Below are 24,920 nucleotides of genomic sequence, written 5' to 3'. Positions count from 1 at the left end.
CATAGCCCTGGGTGTGGAAAGACATCATTCATCCATTCCCCATACGGCAAAGACCATTGACTGAATGTGTGTGACATTTGAGAGGTTTGTTGGAGAAGATTACTAACCTGTTGTCTCTTCAGTAGTTGTTGGAGGTTCCGTTGTGAGTAAGGTAGTAGTGATAATTGTTGTATCTGTTGGAAAATAACAAATAGAAACAATCTCAATGAATATGGGACTTTGTGTTCTACCTTCAAACCAGCTGTGTATCCCAACAGCTCGTTCTCACTCTGTTCAATGTGAGCTAACCTTGCTTCCCAGCCTACCGGGAGAAATCTTGGTCGGACACCTTGCTGAAGTCCATATAAGATTATGTTCACCAATCTGCCCTCATCAATCCTCTTCAAAAAAAAACCATGAGACATGATTTTCGACACACAAAGCCATGTTGACTATCCCTAACCAGTCCTTGCCTTTCCAAATACATGTAAATGCTATCCCTCAGAATCCCTTCCAACAGTCTGCCTCCCAATGATTTCAGGGAGGTGAAATTGTAAAACCTTTCACTGTTCTCCTGGCTTTCTGTATTTGAATACACATGACCATAAAGGATACTCTATTATGTGATATTATTGCAGAGTCTGAACCAACAGCCCCACGAGGGGGTTTTTCTTACCTTCTGAGATACCAGTTGGGTTCTGGGAATAGGTGCCCTAGATCACATAATGAAGAGCTGCCTTCTTGAATCACTGCAGTCCTTGTGATTGTCATTATAGGTTGACCTACCATGTTCTTAATATTCTAGGATTTTGAGTAAAGCTTAGATGCAGCTCAGGTGAATTGGCCATGCTTAATAATCTATAGTGTACAGAGATGTGTCAGTCAGGTGGATGAAACAGGGAAATGTAGTGTAATAGGGGAGGGGAAAGGGTCTGGGTGGAATACTCTTTGGAGATTTGGTGTGGACTTGGGCCAAATGGCCTGTTTCCACACTGTAATGATTCTATGATGAATGATATATTTTAAGTCAGGATAGTGAGTGGCTTGGAGGGAACCTGCAGTGGGTAGTGTTTCCATCTATCTGCAGCCCTTGTCCTTTGTGTGTTTCAAAGCCACTGTCACCAGATTGCTCTTGTGACTTTCAGCAATACATCAAAATCGGCTGTTCAGTCACAGTCCTGCTTTGCCACTCAATAGGATTGTGGCTGATCTGACATTGCCCATGTCTACTTTCCCTGTCAGCTTAGATTCCTGACCGATTGAGTAAAGGCTAGGACGCTAAATGTCTTCAAGGCAGAGATTGATAGATTCTTGATGTCTCGAGGAATTAAGGGCTATGGGGAGAATGCGGGTAAGTGGAGTTGAAATGCCCATCAGCCATGATTGAATGGCGGAGTGGACTCGATGGGCTGAATGGCCTTACTTCCACTCCTATGTCTTATGGTCTTATTTTCTTAAAATCTCTCTATCTCAGGCTCAAATATACACAAGAACTCTGCCCCATATCTCTATGCTGCAAGGAATTCCAAAGACTCACCACACTCTGAGAGAAACATTCCTCCTCATCTCAGTTTAAATTGGTGCACCTTTATTCTGAGACTGTGCCCTTTGGTCCTGGACTCTCCCATCAGGAGAAACATCCTCTCAGCATTGACCCTATCAAGCTCTTTAAGAATTATAGGAGAAAGTGAGGTCAGAGTCGAGAGTGTGTTGCAGGGAAAGCACACAGCAGGTCAGGCAGCATCCGAGGAGCAGGAGAATCAACGTTTTAGGTATTAGCCCTTCTTCAGGAATGAGACTTGTGGGCCGAGGGGGCTGAGAGATAAATGGGGGTGTTGGGGATGGGGGGGAGATAGCTTAGAAAGCGATAGGTGGATGAAGGTGAGGAAGAAGGTGATAGGTCAGAGGGGGGAGTGATGGAGAGGTCTGGAGGACGGTGTCGAGTTGGAGGCTTGGGGTTGGGTTAATGTGGGGGGGGGGAGCGGAAATGGGGAAGCTGTTAAAATCCATGTTTATCCTGTGTGGTTGCAGGGTTCCAAGCTGGAATATGAGGGCTTCCTTCATAGGCATTGGGAGGTAACGGTTTGGCGGTAGAGGCCCAGTAGCTGCATGTCCTTGGTGGAGTGGGAGAAGGAGTTGAAGTGTTCAGCCATGGGGCATTGGGGTTGGTGGGTGTGGGTTTCCAAGAGATGTTCTCTGAAACGATCCGCAATAAGGCATCCTGTCTCCCCAATGTAGAGGAGACCACACCGCGTGCAATAGATACAGTAGATGACATTGGTAGAGGTACATGTTAATTTCTGACTGATGTGGAAAGATCCCTTGTCGCCTTGGATGGAGATGAGGGGAGTGGTGTGCATGCAGATTTTACAATTCCTGAGGTGGTACGGAAAGGTACAAGGAGTGGGGTGTGGGCCGGTGGAGCCGTGGACCTGATAAGGGAGTTGCAGAGGGAATGGTCTCTCTAGAACACTGATAGGGGTAGGGAGGCAAGTATATTTTCAGTTTTCCTATTATTGACTGAAAGGTCTCTGGGATCCAAAAAATGAAAGAGTCCAGTAATAAATTAAAATTTGAGGAGACTCAGAGAATTGGTCAAGAAAACTGCGCAGTTGGGTAAGTAGGAGTAGAAAGTAGAAATTGTCTGATATAAAATTCCATGTGGTGTTAAAAGTCTCTGTGGATATCACCCACCAGTCATGAGGGTCTGCATGGGCACGGCAGTTAGTGTCAGTGAGTTCCTGTGGATATGTCCCGCCGGTCATAAGGGTCTGTGCAGGCAGGGCAGTGTAGTGTTAGTAAGTCTCTGTGTATATCACCCATCGGTCCATGAGGGTCTGTGCAGACAGGGCAGTGTAGTGTTAGTAAGTCTCTGTGTATACCACCCATCGGTCCATGAGGGTCTGTGCAGGCAGGGCAGTGTAGTGTTAGTAAGTCTCTGTGTATATCACCCATCGGTCCATGAGGGTCTACACAGACAGGGCAGTGTAGTGTTAGTAAGTCCCTGTGGATACCACCCACTTGTCACGAGGGGCTGCATGGGCAGGGCAGGGTAGTGTTAGTAAGTCCCTGTGGATATCACCTTTAAGGGACAGTTACAAGCTGTAGAATTAGAGAATGCTTGAATTAAATTGCATTTATTATCACGTATACCGAGGCACAGTGAAAAGTTTTGTCCTGCAAGCAATACAGGCAGATCATAGAGTTACGTCACATAGATAAGTAAACAAGTAAATAATAGGTAAACTTGTAATAATTGATGAGGTGCTACTGGACCTCTAAGGCAAAGAGGAGTGAACGGTGTGAACAGAGGCAATAGATCAGCTGGACTGAAATATATATCAGGATGAATAAAGGAACAGTCGTTGGAATATTGTGTAAAAAATTCACTGTATCAAAACATTACATCATGAGGATCTCTGAGAAATGGGAAAATAGAACAAAGAACCTATTAACTAAACGGCCAAAATCAGGCACCTTTGATAGAAACATTCATGATGAAATGGAGGGATTAATTAAAAATCACTAAACAAAAGATGATTCTAATAAGATGAATCAGAAAAGGGAACAGGAGATAGACATTTTTAAACTTTTCAGACAAGAGGGAGAGAAACTGATAAGAGTGTACCCGGCCCCTGTAGTGACCAAGCAAGCTGCTAAGGATCAACAAGCACAGCCTGTGGAAACGGAAGGTCTGGAAGACAGACTTCCTTTGTAGGTAAAAAGGTAAAGGGCTTTTGTCCGAAACATCCATTTTCCTGCTCCTCGGATGAACTGCTGTGCTTTTCCAGCGCCACTTTAATCCAGAAACTTCCTTTGTGTCCAGGCTCGACAGACCCTCCCTACTCAAACACAAAACACTGAGCAATGTCCTTTCATAAAGGGAATGGAGGAAATAGAAAGAGGAATTGCATGGGTTGAGAACAATGACGATAAAGCTAAATTGAACCAGAGAAGGGAGGAAGTGAAGGGGTTAATCAAGGAACTGCAGAACGAAAGAAAGATGTTACTGGAGGAAGTGGAAAAAACAAAAACACAAAAGGAGAATTTGGAGGAGGAACACAGGTTACTGCAGACAGTACAAGAACAAAAATAGCCCGAGAACATTCTAAACTATAAAGGAATATTGAATGGGGGGTCTGAGGGAAGGGACAAAAGGGAGAAGCAGAGCATGTACACAAGAGAACCTGACCGGAACCAGCAGGAGACAGCTGGGAGGAGGAGGAGATGGAAGCAGGGTCAGGATCCGAAAGGGGATTCCCTGGAAGAGCTCCCACATGCAAAAGGAATGGTAGTTCTGCTCTTAAAAATGGTAGCTGAAAATGTGTTGCTGGTTAAAGCGCAGCAGGTCAGGCAGCATCCAAGGAATAGGAAATTCAACGTTTCGGGCCAGAGCCCTTCCTCATTCCTGATGAAGGGCTCTGGCCCGAAACGTCGAATTTCCTGTTCCTTGGATGCTGCCTGACCTGCTGCGCTTTAACCAGCAACACATTTTCAGCTCTGATCTCCAGCATCTGCAGACCTCACTTTTTACTCTTAAAAATGGTAGTGGGGGTGGGGAGGGGTGGGATCTGGGAAATTTCTTGCTCAGTCTAGGTGAAAGTGCAGGGAAGTGGGTTAGAGCCTTTGGTGCCCAAACCACAGGACTATTGTTGGGTATGGGAAATTTAAAGGCACTGCTATTACAGGGGACAGGGCTCCTGAAGTTTAGCTGCAGGCTAATGCAGAGGCATGAACAACTCACTTTGAAAATATTGTTAGAATTGCAAATGGAACGGCTGAGATGTATCTCGATTACACCCACTTGGTTCAGCAGCTATGTGTCACAGCCAGGATTGATGATGCTAAATTCTTTAACTGTTCTGGAATGTGAGTACCTCATTACCCTCACAAGCAAGGAATAAACTAAAGCTATAAATGGAGACTGGAAGAGAGCTAGAAAATGTTCATATATGTGTATATGTGTGAGGAAGAGAGAGAGAGAGAGAGAGAGAGAGAGAGACGAAGTGAGAGAGAGAGAAAATTTAGTAAGAAAAAGGTAATATTAATGAAACATTAACCCACTCATTTTCCTTACAGACCATGACTGCCCTACTGTCAATTTCTAACTAGCCATATTTTATGTTGACATGACAGCCGATAAAGAAGAGGAGGAAGATGATATTACAATTTGACCCCAGTATAAACCTGCTCTCAAATCCCCCATAAGTTCATGCTACTGCCAAAAATCTGTTTCACCACTTTCACTCCCAGGTGTTGGACTAATAAAAGAATTGACCAAAGGCAGTAAAAGCCGTAGCACTGTAAATCCTGGCCTCAGCAACTCTCTGCTTAATTTTTGTGTAATAATAATTCAAACCCAACATTGAGGAAAATCACCTCAGACTTTAACATTTGCTCATTGAGTGGAGGAATTACATGGACTTTACAGAATTTAGTTAAATCTAATAAAATTGAAAGTATAAAGATCAATCCAAAATATTCCAAACAAACAATATTGCTTTCAGAAATTTAGACTGGTAGACTTCATTTGTTTTAGTTTCAGACTCGCTTGCTTCCATTTAAGACTGCTGCATCTCATCGGTGACAGTGGAGTGCCAGTCATAGCTGTATTCTTTTCCTGAAGAAGGGCTTATGCCCGAAACATCAATTATCCTGTTCCTTGGATGCTGCCTGACCTGCCTTGCTTTTCCAGTAACACATTTTCAGCTCTGATCTCCAGCATCTGCAGTCCTCACTTTCTCCATAGCTGTATTCTATTTCAATTTCCCTCCCTCATTGAGAATTGAAGTTTTGGTTGAACATTATGTTGTGGAAATCATGTTGTAACAAATCTTATTGTTAATATCTGTGTCTTTGGATTCAGCCATTATTTGTGCATTCAAAGTATTTTGTTGCCATGTGAGTAGACCAGACCTTTTAATGCAGCTGCAGTTATTTCACAGCCTGTAGCATTGTAAATGAGCAATGACTGGTCTCGGTTCCTTCAAATATATAAAACTTTATATTTTATAATTGATTCTTGAATAAATGAATTTCCAGTTTATATTGATGACTTTTAAAGCGTCTTAATCACTTGTTAAGTTTCCATCTCTGAATCACAGATAATGATGAGATTAGTTTTTTTTAATAACCAATTGTATTAGTCTGAATCACAGAATCAGAGTGAATTGGCAGGATCGATTAGCTTTATACCTTTATACATTGTCAGTGACCTGTGTGATTGCATTGATTAGTTATTCATGAAAGAATGGAAGGATGAAGCCGATAGTAAATGGAAAGAATCCTTACTGGCTGGTTGGAGCAATTCTGCCTGTGATTGGGGAAAGAGGTTATGTACAGTAGATGGAATTCCCAAAAGCTGGGAGAAGTTAGAAGCTGACTGTGAATGGGGAACAGGAGAAACAGTGGAAGGCCACGAAGACTGAGGAATATACAAACGGGGTTAAAGCAACAACACTGTAAAATAAAAAGAACTTACATTACTCAGAATCCCCAGCCTGTCTGGCATACTGATCCTACTGACGAGGGATGACACTGATAGGGATGAGGGATGGGGGTTTCATTCCAGGATACCCACTGAGCCCCTAAAAACTCCTGACAGTCCCCAGAACACAGCCCTGATTATAAATCTTCCCTTACTCTGAAGATGAAGGGTTCAGTACCGGTAAACAGCTTCAGAGCTGATATCATGGGGATCAGAAGCCTGAACCATCCTAAAGCAGGGGCCATCCTGGGAATCAGAGTAATGTTAATGAACCAAGCCCCTGACCACAAGGAGAAACTGACCTAATTTGCTCATACGCCCATGGGACAATACAGATGGAAAGGCAGCAGAATTCTGGGAGTTGCCTGAGTAAGAATGGCTTGTGTTCTGAGACTGAAATAAATGGCCAGCTGTCTGATGGAAGTGGTATACAGCCCACAACTGAAAAATAATCGAGAAGCTGATTCATCTTTGTTTAACCCGATGCTTTTGTAATGTTTTCCTCCTGGTGTTGCTGACATGATCTGGACAAACAGTATGAACTAGTCCAGGATTTTCCAGTCACAAATGAAGTGAGCAGTGGTTTTCTATTGGAATGGCCAGAACCAGACCGAACCATAGAACATAGAACATAGAACATAGAAGGATACAGCGCAGTACAGGCCCTTCGGCCCTCGATGTTGCGCCGACCGAATCCTACCTAACCTATACTAGCCCAATAACTTCCAAATGCCTATCCAATGCCCGCTTAAATGACCATAAAGAAGGAGAGTTCACCACTGCTACTGGCAGGGCATTCCATGAACTCACAACCCGCTGTGTGAAGAATCTACCCCTAACATCTGTCCTATACCTACCACCCCTTAATTTAAAGCTATGTCCCCTAGTAACACCTGACTCCATTAGCGGTAAAAGGTTCTTAGTATCTACCCTATCTAAACCCCTAATCATCTTATACACTTCTATCAGATCTCCCCTAAACCTTCTCTTCTCCAATGAGAACAGCCCCAAGTGCCTCAGCCTTTCCTCATAAGATTTTCCTACCATTCCAGGCAACATCCTGGTAAACCTCCTCTGCACTCGTTCTAAAGCTTCCCCATCCTTCCTATAGTATGGCGACCAAAACTGCACACAATACTCCAGATGAGGCCTCACCAGAGTCTTATACAACTGCAACATGACCTCAGGACTCCGGAACTCAATTCCTCTGCCAATAAAGCCCAGTACACCATATGCCTTCCTCACAGCACTATTTACCTGGGTGGCAACTTTCAGAGATCTGTGTACATAGACACCAAGATCCCTCTGCTCATCCACACTACCAAGTAGCCTACCATTAGCCCAGTAATCCATCATCTTGTTATTCCTACCAAAGTGAACGACTTCGCACTTAGCTACATTGAATTCCATTTGCCACATTTCCGCCCAGCTCTGCAACTTCTCTATATCCCGCTGTAACCTACCACTTCCTTCCTCACTATCCACAACTCCACCGACTTTTGTGTCATCCGCAAACTTGCTTACCCAGCTTTCAAGTCCTTCCTCTAGATCATTTATAAAGATAACAAAAAGCAATGGTCCCAAAACAGATCCTTGTGGTACACCGCTAGTAACTGCGCTCCAAGATGAACATAATCCATCAACTACTACCCTCTGTCTCCTTCCAGCCAGCCAATTCCTAATCCAAACCTCTAATGTATCCTCAATGCCATACCTCCGAAGTTTTAGCATTAGCCTACCATGGGGAACCTTATCGAACGCCTTACTAAAATCCATATACACAACATCTACTGCTTTACCCTCATCCACTTCCTTAGTCACCTTCTCAAAGAACTCAATAAGGTTTGTGAGGCACGACCTGCCCTTCACAAAACCATGCTGGCTATCCCTGATCACGTTATTCCTACCCAGATGTTCATAAATCTTATCCCTTACCATTCTCTCTAAGACTTTGCCCACCACTGAAGTCAGACTCACTGGCCTATAGTTACTAGGGCTATCCCTACTCCCTTTCTTGAACAATGGGACCACATTCGCTATCCTCCAGTCCTCTGGTACTATTCCCGTAGACAATGACGACATAAAAATCCAGGCCAATGGCTCTGCTATCTCCTCCCTAGCTTCCCATAGGATCCTGGGGTAAATGCCATCAGGCCCAGGAGACTTATCTATATTCATCCTTTCCAATATTCCCAAAACCTCCTCCCTGCATATTTCCAGGGCTTCCATTCTAATTATTTGTGATTCCATATTCGCATCAGCAACAGTGTCCTGTTCCTGAGTGAATACTGATGAAAAGTACTGATTTAATGTCTCTCCAATCTCCTCCGCCTCCACACACAACTTCCCACTACTATCCTTGACTGGACCGATACCTACCCTAGTCATCCTTTTATTCTTGACATACCTATAGAAAGCCTTTGGGTTTTCCCTAATCCTACCAGCTAAAGACTTTTCATGTCCCCTTCTCGCTTCTCTTAGTTCCCTCTTTAGCTCCTTCCTGGCTACCTTATAACTCTCAATCGCCCCAACTGAACCTTCACGCCTCATCTTTACATATGCCGCCTTCTTCCCTTTCACAAGGGACTCCAATTCCTTACTAAACCACGGCTGCCTCACAAGGCCCTTTACACCATGCCTGACTGGTACATACCTATCGAGGACACGCAGTAGCTGCTCCTTGAACAATCCCCACATCTCATTAGTGTTCTTCTCTTGAAGCCTGTTTTTCCAATCCACACATCCTAAGTCATGCCTCACTGCATCATAATTTCCCTGCCCCCAGCTATAGCTCTTGCCCTGCGGCGCACGATTATCCCTCTCCATCACTAAAGTAAAAGTCACCGAGTTGTGGTCACTGTCCCCGAAGTGCTCACCTACCTCCAAGTCTAACACCTGGCCTGGTTCATTACCTAGAACCAAATCCAATATAGCCTCCCCTCTTGTTGGCCTGTCGACATATTGTGTCAGGAAACCCTCCTGCACACATTGTACAAACACCGACCCATCTAATGAACTCAAGCTATAGCTCTCCCAGTCAATATCTGGGAAGTTAAAGTCCCCCATAACAACCACCCTGCTACCTTCACTCTTTTCCTGAATCATCCTCGCAATATTATCCTCTACTTCTCTAGGACTATTAGGAGGCCTGTAGAAAACACCTAACAGGGTGACCTCACCTTTCCTATTTCTAACCTCAGCCCAAACTACCTCAGATGGCAAGTCCTCTTCCATCGTCCATTCCACTGCTGTGATACTGTCTTTGACAAGTAATGCCACGCCTCCCCCTTTTTTACCCCCATGTCTGATCCTACTAAAACATTTGAACCCTGGAACGTGCAACAGCCATTCTTGTCCCTGTTCTACCCACGTCTCTGTAATGGCCACAACATCGAAGTCCCAGGTACCAACCCACGCTGCAAGTTCACCTACCTTATTCCTTATACTTCTGGCATTGAAGTATACACACTTCAATCCACCTTTCTGGTTACAGGCACCCTCCTTAGAGATCGCTGCATTATTCCTAACCTCCCTACAGTCAAGGTCCTGTACCCTAAAGCTACAGTCCTGGTTCCCATGCCCCCGCGGAGTTAGTTTAAACCCTCCCAAAGAGCACTAGCAAACCTCCCCCCAAGGATACTGGTGCCCCTCAGGTTCAGGTGTAGCCCATCCTTTTTATAGAGGTCCCACCTTCCCCAGAAAGGACCCCAGTTGTCCAGAAACCGGAATCCCTCCCTCCTGCACCATCCCTGTAGCCACGCATTTAACTGCTCTCTCTCCCTATTCCTCGACTCTCTACTCCCATGATGCAAGTTACAGGTAAAACCAATTATATCCAGCGTCCTCATGATCCCAAACACCATCTGCCAGTCCTGACAGGGTAGATTGGGACCAGGATACCCACTGGGGTCAGAACCTTCCTCAGATGCCCACCCAGCAGCCACTGCTGAGCAACTGTTTCCCAAGGGGACCCTCGAAGTGGGGACAGTCAGGACCCAGTATTACACCTTTGAGACTGGGAACAAGACAACAGATTACATCCTGTCACAATGCGAGGTATGTGCTCAGAACAATGTTAGAAAGAGAATACTGACCCCGAGAGGTCATATACCATATGTCAGGAGCGTCTCAGAACTGACAGCCAGACTACTGCGACCCTTAAGCCAACTTCCACACTCAGACAACAACTCACTAGAACAAAGGACCCAATAGCCAGCACGAGCCAAACTAACGTAGTTTACAAAATACCATGCAAGGACTGCACAAAACACTATATAGGACAAACAGGAAGACAGCTAACAATCCGCATCCATGAACATCAGCTAGCCACAAAACGACACGACCAGCTATCCCTAGTAGCCATACACTCAGACAACCAGGAACATGAATTTGACTGGGAAAACACTACCATCATAGGACAAGCCAGACAGAGAACAGCCAGGGAATTCCTAGAGGCATGGCATTCATCCACAAACTCCATTAACAGACACATGGACCTGGACCCCATATACAAACCACTACAGCTGAAACTGACACCCGGAAGCGGCAAGAACATCCATCAACAGACACATCGACCTGGACCCCACATACAAACTACTACAGCTGAAACTGACACCCGGAAGCGGCAAGAACAAACCACTATAAATACCGGAAGAAACATCAAAGCAGCGCTTCACAGGAGGCTCCAATAGCAATGATGATGTTCCCTAGCCAGGGGACGAAACGTTTGCAGCAAAAACTTCCAGCTCGGCGAACAGAACCACAACACCCTTTCAACACCTCCTCCTTCTGAATATAACCCTGCCCTGGAATATCAATGTACCTCTCCCTAACCTTACTGTTATCCATATCCTTCTTATTGGTGAGTACTGATGTAAAGTATTCATCCACTACCTCTGGTTCCATGTATAATTCCCTGCTTTATCCTGGGTGAGCCTACCCTTTCCCGAGCTACCCTCTGGCTCCTAATATGCATAAAAATGCCTTGAGATTCCCCTTAATCCTATTTGCCCAGATCATCTTCTGGCCTGCTCGAGCTCTCCCAATTTCTATTTAAAGTTATTTTCTGCTTCACTTATCCTGCTGAAGCGGCTTGTTTAATTTGTGTTTCGGAAACCTTGTAAAGATGCTCCATGGTACAAGTGGAGCAGACGTGGTGTTAAAGAGCAGAGAAAGACCCAGCAGGGAGACCGTGTAGATGGGAAAGAGCACAGGAACTGAAAGGTTTACCTGGGATTTCAACCAATGGTCCACTCTCAAAACTGCCAGCAACCCCTTCAACATCACAGAATGGAGGAGCCCAGCCCATTTCACAGTGACAGTGATCAAAATAGTTACAAACCTGAAACAAAACGCACAGCAACAAAACCTCTTCAGTAACATTAAGTAGATTTACAGAATAACAAACAGTGACAAAATTTTAGAAAAAGTGAAACGAGATCTCTAGGAAAATCTCTAGGATTGGTCAGATGGATTGATCTGTGACAAATGGAATTCAGTCGGGATAATTATGGGATGATACACTCGTGCTGGCCATACAAGGCAAGGAAATCCAAGATGAACAATAGGAGACTGGGAAGCACTGGGAATCAGACAGACCTTGGTGGACATGTTCACCGGTATCTTAAGGTATCAGGACAGCTGGATAAAATGGTTAAGCAGCCTTGACTAGTCGAGGCATAGTGTTTAAGAGTAGGGAGGTGATGCTGTCAGCTGCAAATGTGTTGCTGGTCAAAGCACAGCAGGTTAGGCAGCATTCCTGAGATGCTGCCTAACCTGCTGTGCTTTGACCAGCAACACATTTGCAGCTGTGATCTCCAGCATCTGCAGACCTCATTTTTTACTAGGTGATGCTGTCAGACTATAAAAGGTTGGTTAAGCCCCAGCGAGTGTATTGTGTGTAATCCACACTACAGGAGGGACACGGTTACACTGGCGGGATGGTTCAGTGCCTTTAAGAGAGCCGCGTTCTGTGCTGTATCTCCTACAGAGGGCTGTTGTCACAGTGGGGTCAAGGCTAGAGTGGGGCTGGAAAAGCACAGCAGATCAGGCAACATCCGAGGAGCAGGAAAATCACAGTGGGGCTCGAATAACTCCTTCAGCGAGGCAGTTGGTAAACAGCTGAGAGTTCTCCCTGGATGCTTCCTTTTAAATTAAAAAATCATGAGTTGGCAGGTTCAGTTCTGAGGAAGGGTCATTCGATCCAAAATATTAACTCAGACTTTTCTCCACAGATGCTGCCAGCTCTGTTGAGCTTTTCCAGCATTTTCTGGTTTTGTTTTATACTTTCAACAATAGACAATAGACAATAGGTGCAGGAGTAGGCCATTCTGCCCTTCAAGCCTGCACCACCATTCAATATGATCATGGCTGATCATCCTTAATCAGTATCCTGTTCCTGCCTTATCTCCATAACCCTTGATTCCACTATCCTTGAGAGCTCTATCCAACTCTTTCTTAAATGAATCCAGAGACTGGGCCTCCACTGCCCTCTGGGGCAGAGCATTCCACACAGCCACCACCCTCTGGGTGAAGAAGTTTCTCCTCATCTCTGTCCTAAATGGTCTACCCTGTATTTTTAAGCTGTGTCCTCTGGTTCGGCACTCACCCATCAGCGGAAACATGTTTCCTGCCTCCAGAGTGTCCAATCCTTTAAGAATCTTATATGTCTCAATCAGATCCCCTCTCAGTCTTCGAAATTGAAGGGTATACAAGCCCAGTCACTCCAGTCTTTCAGCGTAAGGTAATCCCGCCATTCCAGGAATTGACCTCGTGAACCTACGCTGCACTCCCTCAATAGCCAGAATGTCTTTCCTCAAATTTGGAGACCAGAACTGCACACAGTACTCCATGTGTGGTCTCACCAGGGCCCTGTACAGCTGCAGAAGAGCCTCTTTGCTTTATACTCAATCCCTCTTGTTATGAAGGCCAGCATGCTATTAGCCTTCTTCACTACCTGCTGTACCTGCATGCTTACCTTCATTGACTGGTGTACAAGAACACCCAGATCTCTCTGTACTGCCCCTTTACCTAACTTGATTCCATTGAGGTAGTAATCTGCCTTCCTGTTCTTACCACCAAAGTGGATAACCATACATTTATCCACATTAAACTGCATCTGCCATACATCTGACCACTCACCTAACCTATCCAGGTCACCCTGTAATCTCCTAACTTCCTCCTCACATTTCACCCTGCCACCCAGCTTAGTATCATCATTAAATTTGCTAATGTTATTACTAATACCATCTTCTATATCATTAATATATATTGTAAAAAGCTGGGGTCCCTGCGGTACCCCACTGGTCACTGCCTGCCATTCCACAATGGAGCCATTAATCACTACTCTTTATTTCCTGTCAGCCAACCAATTTTCAATCCAAGTCAATACTTTGCCCCCAATACCATGCATCCTAATTTTGCTCACTAACCTCCTATGTGGGATTTTATCTAAAGCTTTCTGAAAGTCCAGGTACACGACATCCACTGGATCTCCCTCATCTATCTTCAGAGTTACATCCTCAAAAAATTCCAGAACATCCACAGTTTTTCAGGAAGGTTTGATGCTTTGATTTCAGTGAGTGAGAAGGTTTTTGCTGCTGCTGCTGGAGCTAAAGGCATGACACCCTCACTCTCTTGGCGGAACAGGTAACGGCTGTCTGGTGGTGTTTTTTGAAGTCGCGGGTATAGTCCAGTTAGTGTTTTTTAACAGTTAAAATTTAAAGTTTTTCTAAGCGCCTAGCGGACCCGGAAGCTGGTGTCGCGCTAGCTTACCTGGGAAGGGTTTTTTTCTCTATAAAAGCGCACAGGCGAGGAACCCGAGGCACTACAGGGGTAGAGCCTCCCACCCGCCCTCCTCCTCTAACCTAATAATAAGACCCGTTGTGGTAAGCAGGTAAGTGCTGCATTTTGCTTGTTTGTTTCTTTAGGTCTAGTTTTTAAAGTTTACCTTTTAGTTGGATGGCAGCGAAGGCAGTGCAATGTTCCTCTTGCAACATGTATGAGGTGAGGGAAGCCATTAGCGTCCCTGCTGATTACACTTGCAAGAAGTGCACCCATCTCCAGCTCCTCCAAGACCGTGTTAGGGAACTGGAGCTGGAGTTGGATGAACTGCGGATCATTCGGGAGGCAGAGGTGGTCATAGGTCAGAGCTTTAGGGAAGTAGTTACTCCGAAAGTTATAGATAGATGGGTGACAGTGAGGGGGAGTGGGAGGAAGCAGCCAGTGCAGGGACCCCCTGCGGTCATTCCCCTCAAGAACAAGTATACCGTTTTGGATACTTGTGGGGGGGACGACTTACCAGGGGTAAGCAACGAGGTTCAGGCCTCTGGCACAGAGCCTGTCCCCGTTGCTCAGAAGGGAAGGGTGGAGAAAGGTAGAGCGATAGTTCTTGGGGACTCAATAGTGAGGGGCACAGATAGGCGGTTTTGTGGGGGCGACAGAGACTCACGATTGGTATGTTGCCTCCCAGGTGCAAGGGTACGTGATGTCTCTGATCATGTTTTCCGGGTCCTTAAGGGGGAGAGGGAGCAGCCCCAGGTCGTGGTCCATGTTGGCACCAACGACATAGGTAGGAAGAGGGGTGAGGATGTCAGGCAGGCTTTCAGGGAGCTAGGTTGGAAGCTCAGAGCTAGAACAAACAGAGTTGTTGTCTCTGGTTTGTTACCCGTGCCACGTGATAGAGAGTCGAGGAATAGGGAGAGAGAATAGTTAAATGCGTGGCTACAGGGATGGTGCAGGAGGGAGGGTTTCCGGTTTCTGGACAACTGGGGTTCTTTCTGGGGAAGGTGGGACCTCTATAAACAGGATGGTCTCCACCTGAACCTGAGGGGCACCAGTATCCTTTGGGGGAGATTTGCTAGTGCTCTTTGGGAGGGTTTAAACTAACTCTGCAGGGGCATGGGAACCTGGACTGTAGCTTTAGGGTACAGGACCTTGAGTGTAGGGAGGTTAGGAACAAGGCATCGATCTCGAAGGAGGGTGCCTGTAAACAGAAAGGTGGCTTGAAGTGTGTATACTTCAATGCCAGAAGTATAAGAAATAAGGTAGGTGAACTTGCAGCGTGGGTTGGTACCTGGGACTTGAATGTTGTGGCCATTACAGAGACATGGGTAGAACAGGGACAGGAATGGCTGTTGCAGGTTCCAGGGTTTAAATGTTTTAGCAGGGTCAGAGATGGGGGTAAAAGAGGGGAAGGTGTGGCATTGCTTGTCAAGGATAATATTACAGCGGTGGAAAGGACGATGGAGGAAGACTTGCCATCTGAGGTAGTTTGGGCTGAGGTTAGAAATAGGAAAGGTGAGGTCACCCTGTTAGGAGTTTTCTACAGGCCTCCTAATAGTCCGAGAGAAGTAGAGGAAAGTATTGCGAGGATGATTCAGGAGAAGAGTGAAAGTAGCAGGGTGGTTGTTATGGGGGACTTTAACTTCCCAGATATTGACTGGGAAAGCTATAGCTCGAGTTCGTTAGATGGGTCGGTGTTTGTCCAATGTGTGCAGGAGGGTTTCCTGACACAATATGTAGACAGGCCAACAAGAGGTGAGGCCATACTGGATTTGGTTCTAGGTAATGAATCAGCCAGGTGTTAGACTTGGACGTAGGTGAGCACTTCGGGGACAGTGACCACAACTCGGTGACTTTTACTTTAGTGATGGAGAGGGATAAGTGTGCACTGCAGGGCAAGAGTTATAGCTGGGGGCAGGGAAATTATGATGCAGTGAGGCATGACTTAGGATGCGTGGATTGGAAAAATAGGCTTCAAGGGAAGAACACAAATGATATGTGGAGGTTGTTCAAGGAGCAGCTATTGGGTGTCCTTGATAGGTATGTACCAGTCAGGCAGGGAGTAAAGGGTCTTGTGAGGGAGCCGTGGTTTAATAAGGAATTGGAATCCCTTGTGAAAGGGAAGAGGGCGGCCTATGTAAAGATGAGGCGTGAAGGTTCAGTTGGGGTGATTGAGAGTTATAAGGTAGCCAGGAAGGATCTAAAGAGAGAGCTAAGAGCAGCGAGAAGGGGACATGAAAAGTCCTTAGTTGGTAGGATTAAGGAAAACCCAAAGGCTTTCTATAGGTATGTCAGGAATAAAAAGATGACTAGGGTAGGTCTCGGTCCTGTCAAGGATAGTAGTGGGAAGTTGTGCGTGGAGGCGGAGGAGATTAGAGAGACACTAAATCAATACTTTTCGTCAGTATTCACTCAGGAACAGGACACTATTGCTGATGTAAATATTGAGTCACAAGTGATTAGAATGGATGGCCTTGAGGTATGTAGGGAAGAGGTCTGGGGAATACTGGAAAGGATGAAAATAGATAAGTCCCCTGGGCCTGATGGCATTTATCCTAGGATCCTCTGGGAAGCTAGGGAGGAGATAGCAGAGCCATTGACCTCGATTTTTATGTCGTCATTGTCTACAGGAATAGTGCCAGAAGACTGGTGGATAGCGAATGTGGTCCCCTTGTTCAAGAAGGGGAGTAGGGATAGCCCGAGTAACTATAGGCCAGTGAGTCTCACTTCTGTTGTGGGCAAAGTCTTAGAGAGAATTGTAAGGGATAGGATTTATGAACATCTGGATAGGAATAATGTGATCAAGGATAGTCAGCATGGTTTTGTGAAGGGCAGGTCGTGCCTCACAAACCTTATTGAGTTCTTTGAGAAGGTGACCAAGGAGGTGGACGAGGGTAAAGCAGTAGATGTGGTGTATATGGATTTTAGCAAGGCGTTCGATAAAGTACCCCATGGTAGGCTAATGCAAAAACTACGGAGGTATGGCATTGAGGGTGCGTTAGAGGTTTGGATTAGGAATTGGCTGGCTGGAAGGAGACAGAGGGTAGTAGTTGATGGAATAGGTTCATCTTGGAGTGCAGTTACTAGCGGTGTTCCACAAGGATCTGTTTTGGGACCATTGCTGTTTGTCATCTTTATAAATGATCTAGAGGAAGGGCTTGAAAGCTGGGTGAGCAAGTTTGCAGATGACACGAAAGTCGGTGGAGTTGTGGACAGCGAAGAAGGATGTGGCAGGTTACAGCGGGATATAGATAAGTTGCAGAGCTGGGCAGAAAGGTGGCAAATGGAGTTCAATGTAGCTAAGTGTGAAGTCATTCACTTTGGTAGGAGTAACAAGAAGATGGATTATTGGGCTAATGGTAGGCTACTTGGTAGTGTGGATGAGCAGAGGGATCTTGGTGTCTATGTACACAGATCCCTGAAAGTTGTCACCCAGGTAAGTAGAGCTGTGAAGAAGGCATATGGTGTACTGGGCTTTATTGGTAGAGGAATTGAGTTCCGGAGTCCTGAGGTCATGTTGCAGTTGTATAAGACTCTGGTGCAGCCTCATCTGGAGTATTGTGTGCAGTTTTGGTCGCCATACTATAGGAAGGATGTGGAGGCACTGGAACGGGTGCAGAGGAGGTTTACCAGGATGTTGCCTGGCATGGTAGGAAGATCGTATGAGGAAAGGCTGAGGCACTTGGGGCTGTTCTCATTGGAGAAGAGAAGGTTTAGGGGAGATTTGATAGAGGTGTACAAGATGATTAGGGGTTTAGATAGGGTAGACAGTGAGAACCTTTTTCTGTTAATGGAGTCAGCTGTTACTAGGGGACACAGTTTTAAATTAAGGGGTGGTAGGTATAGGACAGATGTTAGGGGTAGATTCTTTACTCAGCGGGTTGTGAGGTCATGGAATGCCCTGCCAGTAGCAGTGGTGGACTCTCCCTCTTTATGGTCATTTAAGCGGGCATTGGATAGGCATATGGAAGTTATTGGGCTAGTGTAGGTTAGGTAGGCTTCGGTCGGCGCAACATCGAGGGCCGAAGGGCCTGTACTGCGCTGTATTTTTCTATGTTCTATGTTCTATGTTCCTGACTTCTAAAGTGAAGTCACAGAGACAGAGATGTACAGCACAGAAACAAACCCTTTGCTCCAACTCATCCATCCCATCAAGATATCCTAACTTCATCTAGTCCCATCTGCCAGCACTTGGCCATATCCCCCTAAACCCCCTCCTATTGATAACTGTACCAGCCTCCACCACATCCTCTGGCAGCTCATTTCATACACTCACCACCCTCTGAGTGAAAAAATTTGCCCCTTACGTCCATTTTATATCTTTCCCCTCTCACCCTAAACCTATGCCCTCTAGATCTGGACTCCCTGACTCCAGGGAAAAAACTTTGATGATTTACATTATCCAAGCTCCTCATGATTTTGTAAACCTCAATAAGGTCACCCCTCAGCTTCCGACGCTCCAGGGAAAACAGCCCCAGCCTGTTCAGCCTCTCCCTATAGCTCAAACCCTCCAACCCTGGCAACATCCTTGTAAATCTTTTCTGAACCCTTTCAAGTTTCACAACTTAGAGAGTGTGGCATCATCTACAAAACCAAAAAGACAGATTGTTTCTTTCTTTTGGACTGGAGAGAGAGAGAGAGAGACAGCATGTGAGAATCCAAACTGTTTTGTTGAGTTGCCTTGCCAAAGGGTATGTTTGTGGAATGCTGCTTATCTTGGAACTGTTAATGATGAGTGGTTATAAAATCTTAAGTATTTCAATGGAGTAAAGATTATACCTTTTCTTTGCATTTAGCTGTGTTCTATGAATAAACTGTGCTTTGATTAAAGTCAAGTGGATGGACAAATCAAATCACATCTGGAACACAGCATCTTACACTTGCCTTTACATCTATATAAAAACTAGGGCTTAAATAATCGCTTATGTTTTGGAGGGTGGTTGGGTGGAGGAGCGGTCTCTGATCTGGTCCATAACACTGGAGAGGGTGCACAGCAGATTTTCCAGGATTTTGCCTGGGCTGGAGAGTTTCACCCAGTCTGCGGGTGGTCTTCCCACTGAAGAGGAGACCAGCAGTGAACGTGTAGTCGATGAGATTCAGTGAATGCAACAGTAAGGTATGTTTGGGACCTTGGACAGTGAGGAGGTTGGAGGTAACCAGGGCAGCTGAACAGATTGATGTGAAGGAAGTGAATGTGCTGGAAATTCTGGGAAGCATCAAGTCCCCAGGGCCAGACCAGATATATCCAAGGTTACTACAGGAAGTGAGGGAATGAAATTGCTGCACCTCTGGTGATGATCTTTGCATCCTCACTTTCCACGGGAGTAGTACCGGATGATTGGAGGGAGGAAAATGTTGTTCCTTTGTTCAAGAGAGGGAGTAGGGAAATCCCTGAGAATTACAGACCAGTCAGTCTTACGTCTGTGGTAAGCAAGGTAACGGAAAGGATTCTGAGAGATAGGATTTATGACTATTTGGAAAAACATAGTTTGACTCGGAATAGTCAGCATGGTTTTGTGAGGGGCAGGTCATGCCTCACATGCCTTATTGAGTTCTTTGAGAATATAACGAGACAAGATGAAGGTTGAACAGTGGATGTGCTGTATATGGATTTCAGTAAGGCATTTGATAAAGTTCCGAATGGTAAGCTCATTCAGCAAGTTAAGAGGCATGGAATACAGAGATATCTGGCTGTCTGGACACAGAACTAGCTGGCTAAAAGAAGGAAGTGAATGGTACTGGATGGAAAGTTCCATATGGACTTACATAAGGCGTTAGACAAAGTTTTTCATGAAGAGGCTGGGTCTTTCTTTCCTGGAGCATTGGAGGCTGAGGGGTGACCTTATAGAGTTTTATAAAATCATGAGGGACATGGATAGGGAAATAGACAAGGTCTTTTCCCTGGGGTGAGGGAGTCCAGAACTAGAGGACATAGGTTTAAGGTGAGAGGGGAAAGATATAAAAGAGACCTAAGGGGCAACTATATCACGCAGAAGGTGGTGCATGGATGAAATAAGCTGCCAGAGGAAGTAGTGGAGGCTGGTACAATTACAACATTTAAAAGGCATGTGTATGGGTATATGAATAGGAAGAGTTTGGAGTGATATGGGCTGGGTGCTGGCAAATGGGACTAAGTTAGGTTAGAATACCTGGTTGACATAGAAGGGTCTGTTTCCGTGCTTTACATGACTCTATGGCTTGGATGAGGAAGTGAAAGGGTTATTAAGTTTGCTGATGACACAAAGGTCACTGTTGTTATAGATAGTGTCGAGTGCTGTTGCAGACTACAACAAGACATTGACAGGATGTAGAGCTGGGCTGAGAAATGGTAGATGGAGTTCAACCTGGATAAATGTGAAGTGATTCATTTTAGAAGGTTGAATTTGAATGCTGAATACAGGGTTAAAGACAGGATTCTTGGCAGTGTGGAGGAACAGAGGGATCTTGGGGTCCAAGAACACAGACTTCTCAAAGTTGCCACCCAAGTCAGTAGGGTTGTTGAGAAGGGTAAAAAATGAGGTCTGCAGATGCTGGAGATCACAGCTGAAAATGTGTTATAGAACATAGAAGGATACAGCGCAGTACAGGCCCTTCGGCCCTCGATGTTGCGCCAACCGAATCCTACCTAACCTATACTAGCCCAATAACTTCCAAATGCCTATCCAATGCCCGCTTAAATGACCATAAAGAAGGAGAGTTCACCACTGATACGGGCAGGGCATTCCATGAACTCACAACCCGCTGTGTGAAGAATCTACCCCTAACATCTGTCCTATACCTACCACCCCTTAATTTAAAGCTATGTCCCCTAATAACACCTGACTCCATTAGCGGTAAAAGGTTCTTAGTATCTACCCTATCTAAACCCCTAATCATCTTATACACTTCTATCAGATCTCCCCTAAACCTTCTCTTCTCCAATGAGAACAGCCCCAAGTGCCTCAGCCTTTCCTCATAAGATTTTCCTACCATTCCAGGCAACATCCTGGTAAACCTCCTCTGCACTCGTTCTAAAGCTTCCACATCCTTCCTATAGTAAGGCGACCAAAACTGCACACAATACTCCAGATGAGGCCTCACCAGAGTCTTATACAACTGCAACATGACCTCAGGACTCCGGAACTCAATTCCTCTGCCAATAAAGCCCAGTACACCATATGCCTTCCTCACAGCACTATTTACCTGGGTGGCAACTTTCAGAGATCTGTGTACATGGACACCAAGATCCCTCTGCTCATCCACACTACCAAGCAGCCTACCATTAGCCCAGTAATCCATCATCTTGTTATTCCTACCAAAGTGAACGACTTCGCACTTAGCTACATTGAATTCCATTTGCCACATTTCCGCCCAGCTCTGCAACTTCTCTATATCCCGCTGTAACCTACCACTTCCTTCCTCACTATCCACAACTCCACCGACTTTTGTGTCATCCGCAAACTTGCTTACCCAGCTTTCAAGTCCTTCCTCTAGATCATTTATAAAGATAACAAAAAGCAATGGTCCCAAAACAGATCCTTGTGGTACACCGCTAGTAACTGCGCTCCAAGATGAACATAATCCATCAACTACTACCCTCTGTCTCCTTCCAGCCAGCCAATTCCTAATCCAAACCTCTAATGTATCCTCAATGCCATACCTCCGAAGTTTTAGCATTAGCCTACCATGGGGAACCTTATCGAACGCCTTACTAAAATCCATATACACAACATCTACTGCTTTACCCTCATCCACTTCCTTAGTCACCTTCTCAAAGAACTCAATAAGGTTTGTGAGGCACGACCTGCCCTTCACAAAACCATGCTGGCTATCCCTGATCACGTTATTCCTACCCAGATGTTCATAAATCTTATCCCTTACCATTCTCTCTAAGTGTTGCTGGTTAAAGCACAGCAGGTTAGGCAGCATCCAAGGAACAGGAAATTTGACGTTTCGGGCATAAGCCCTTCATCAGGAATGAAGTTTTGTCCGGACTCCTTGATAACATACTCGGTCGAATGCAGCCTTGATGTCAGGGCTGTCCCTCTCCCCTCCCCTCTGGAATCCAGCTCTTTTGTCCATGTTTGACCCAAGGCTGTAATGAGGTCAGGAGCTGAGTGGCCCTGGGGGAACCCAAACTGGGCATCACTGAGCAGGTTATTGCTGAGCAGGTGCTGCTTGATAGCTCTGTTAATGACCCCTTCCATCACTTTAGTGATGATGGAGAGTAGGCTGATGGGGCGGTAATTGGATTTGTCCTGCTTTTTATACGTGAGCAATCTGAAAGTGAAGTCCCAGGTAGACAAGGCAGTGAAAAAGGTTTTTGGTACACTGGCCTTCATCAGTCAGGGCATTGGGTGTAGAAGTTGGGAAGTTATGCTGCAGTTATTTGGGACGTTGGTGAGGCTGCACTTGGAGGATTGTGTTCAGTTTTGGTCATCTTGCTAGAGGAAGGATGTTATTAAACTGGAAGCAGTGCAGAAGAAATTTATCTGGATGTTGCTTGGACTCAATGATCTGAGTTACAGGGAGAGGTTGGACAAGCTGGGTCCTTTCTCTTTCAAGCTTAGGAAACTGAGGGAGGATCTTAAATTCATGTGGAATGAGCTGTCAGTGGAAATGATTGAGGCTGGTACATGAACAACATTGAAAAGGCATTTGGACAAATACATGAAGGTAAAAGGTTGACAAGGATCTGGGCCATCAGCGGGGAAATGGGGTTAGTGTGGATGGACATTTTGATTGGCATGGAGCAGTTTAGGCCAAAGGGCCTGTCTCTGTGAATTAGGACCCTATGACTCTATAACTCTAAGAAAGATTTAAAAGGGATTTGAGGGGCAATGTTTTTACACAGAGAGTGATTTGTAAATGGAATGAAATATCAGAGGAAGTGGTGGTTGCAGGTACAATGAGACTTAAAAGCTATTTGGACATGAACACAAATATCAAAGGATTAGAGAGATAGAATGCACCTAAACACCTAAAATACCTCACAAAAGGAGCAGGTCTTACAGCCACAATTTTTCTCATCCTCCATCTTGGATTACCCAGAATCCTTTAATCCCTAGATTAAATTGAAAAGCTTATTCAGCATAGATGGATTGAATGTAAGGTCTGTTTCCATGCCCCATGACTCTGCGCTATGTGTGATGCTGGGGCCCAGTGGACGCAGCAATGACGGATCATTCACACAGCACTTCTGGCTGAAGATTTTTCCTTAACTGAAGCGTCTCTCAACAATGTCTGATTTATTTCACACACCTCTACTCTTCCTCCTTCCTCTCCCTCCCAGAACATGAGAAGGCTCCCCACGTTCTCACCTTCAACTGTAACCAGTCTCTGCATCCAAAAGATCAGCCTCATACATTTCTGTCACCTCCAGTAGATTGCCACCAGCAAACCATCTTTCTTTTTTTTTCGCTTTCAGCATTCTGCAGGATTCGTTCCCTGTTTGGCAATCAAGTTCACTCCTCGATCACCCTTTACAAAAATTCTGTATCTTCGGCAAGCAATGGAGATAGAGCATAGAACATGGAACAGTACAGGCCCTTCGGCACTCGATGCTGGGCTGAGCATTTATCTTCATTTAAGACCCATCTAACCTATGCATCCCTCAATTTACTGCCGCCTATGTGCCTATCCGAGAGTCACTTAAATATCCCTAATGTCTCTGACTCTACTCCTACCGCTGGCAGTACATTCCACACACCCACCACTCTCTATTAAAGAACCTCCCTCTGACATTTCCCCTATACCTTCCTCCAATCACCTTAAAATTATGACCTGTTATAACAGCCATTTCTGCCCTGGGGAAAAGTCTCTGGCTACCTATTCTATCTACGCCTCTCATTATCTTGTACACTTCTATCTAGAGTGGTGCTGGAAAAGCACAGCAGTTCAGGCAGCATCCAAGGAGCAGAAAATCAACATTTCGGGCAGAAGCCCTTCATCAGGAATCTGGTTTCCACCATCTGCAGCCCTTGTTTTTACCCACCTCAGTCAAGTCACCTCTCTTCTTTCTTCTCTCCTGTGTGAAAAGCTCGAGCTCACTCAACCTCTCTTCATGAGACAAGCCCTCCAATTGAGGCAACATCCTGGTAAATCTCCTTTATATCCTCTCTTAAGCATCTACATCCTTCCTATACTGAGGTGACCAGAACTGGACACAGTATTCCAAGTGTAGTCTAACCATGGTTTTGTAGAACTGCAACATAACCTCACAGTTCTGAAACTCAATCCCCCTGTTAATGAAAGCCAAAACACCATAAGCCTTCTCAACAACCCTGCTGAAAATGTGTTGCTGGTTAAACCCTAGCAGGTTAGGCAGCATCCTAGGAACAGGAAATTCGACGTTTCGGGCATAAGCCCTTCATCAGGAATGAGGCTTATTTGGCCTAAACTGCTCCATGCCAATCAAAATGTCCATCCACACTAACCCCATTTCCCCGCTGATGGCCCAGATCCTTGTCAACCTTTTACCTTCATGTATTTGTCCAAATGCCTTTTCAATGTTGTTCATGTACCAGCCTCAATCATTTCCACTGACAGCTCATTCCACATGAATTTAAGATCCTCCCTCAGTTTCCTAAGCTTGAAAGAGAAAGGACCCAGCTTGTCCAACCTCTCCCTGTAACTCAGATCATTGAGTCCAGGCAACATCCAGATAAATTTCTTCTGCACTGTTTCCAGTTTA

General features: G+C 45.4%; 1 protein-coding gene across 1 annotated transcript in view; it reads right to left on the bottom strand.

Moving 5' to 3' along the window:
* LOC132817359 (mucin-2-like) overlaps positions 1-24,920 on the bottom strand; it is a 198,453-nt gene that overhangs the window by 45,290 nt on the left and 128,243 nt on the right. Inside the window, exons 4-5 of the mRNA XM_060827773.1 lie at positions 11,696-11,807; positions 108-173 (exon numbers count right to left, since the gene is read on the bottom strand). Coding sequence (XP_060683756.1) covers positions 108-173; positions 11,696-11,807 — 178 coding nt within the window. The remainder of the gene's footprint in view (positions 1-107; positions 174-11,695; positions 11,808-24,920) is intronic.

The sequence above is a fragment of the Hemiscyllium ocellatum genome, chromosome 1, assembly GCF_020745735.1.
Source record: "Hemiscyllium ocellatum isolate sHemOce1 chromosome 1, sHemOce1.pat.X.cur, whole genome shotgun sequence".
Classification (NCBI taxonomy): Eukaryota; Metazoa; Chordata; class Chondrichthyes; order Orectolobiformes; family Hemiscylliidae; genus Hemiscyllium; species Hemiscyllium ocellatum.
Note: the sequence above shows the minus strand (reverse complement) of the source record. Positions and strands in the feature narration are given on the sequence as shown.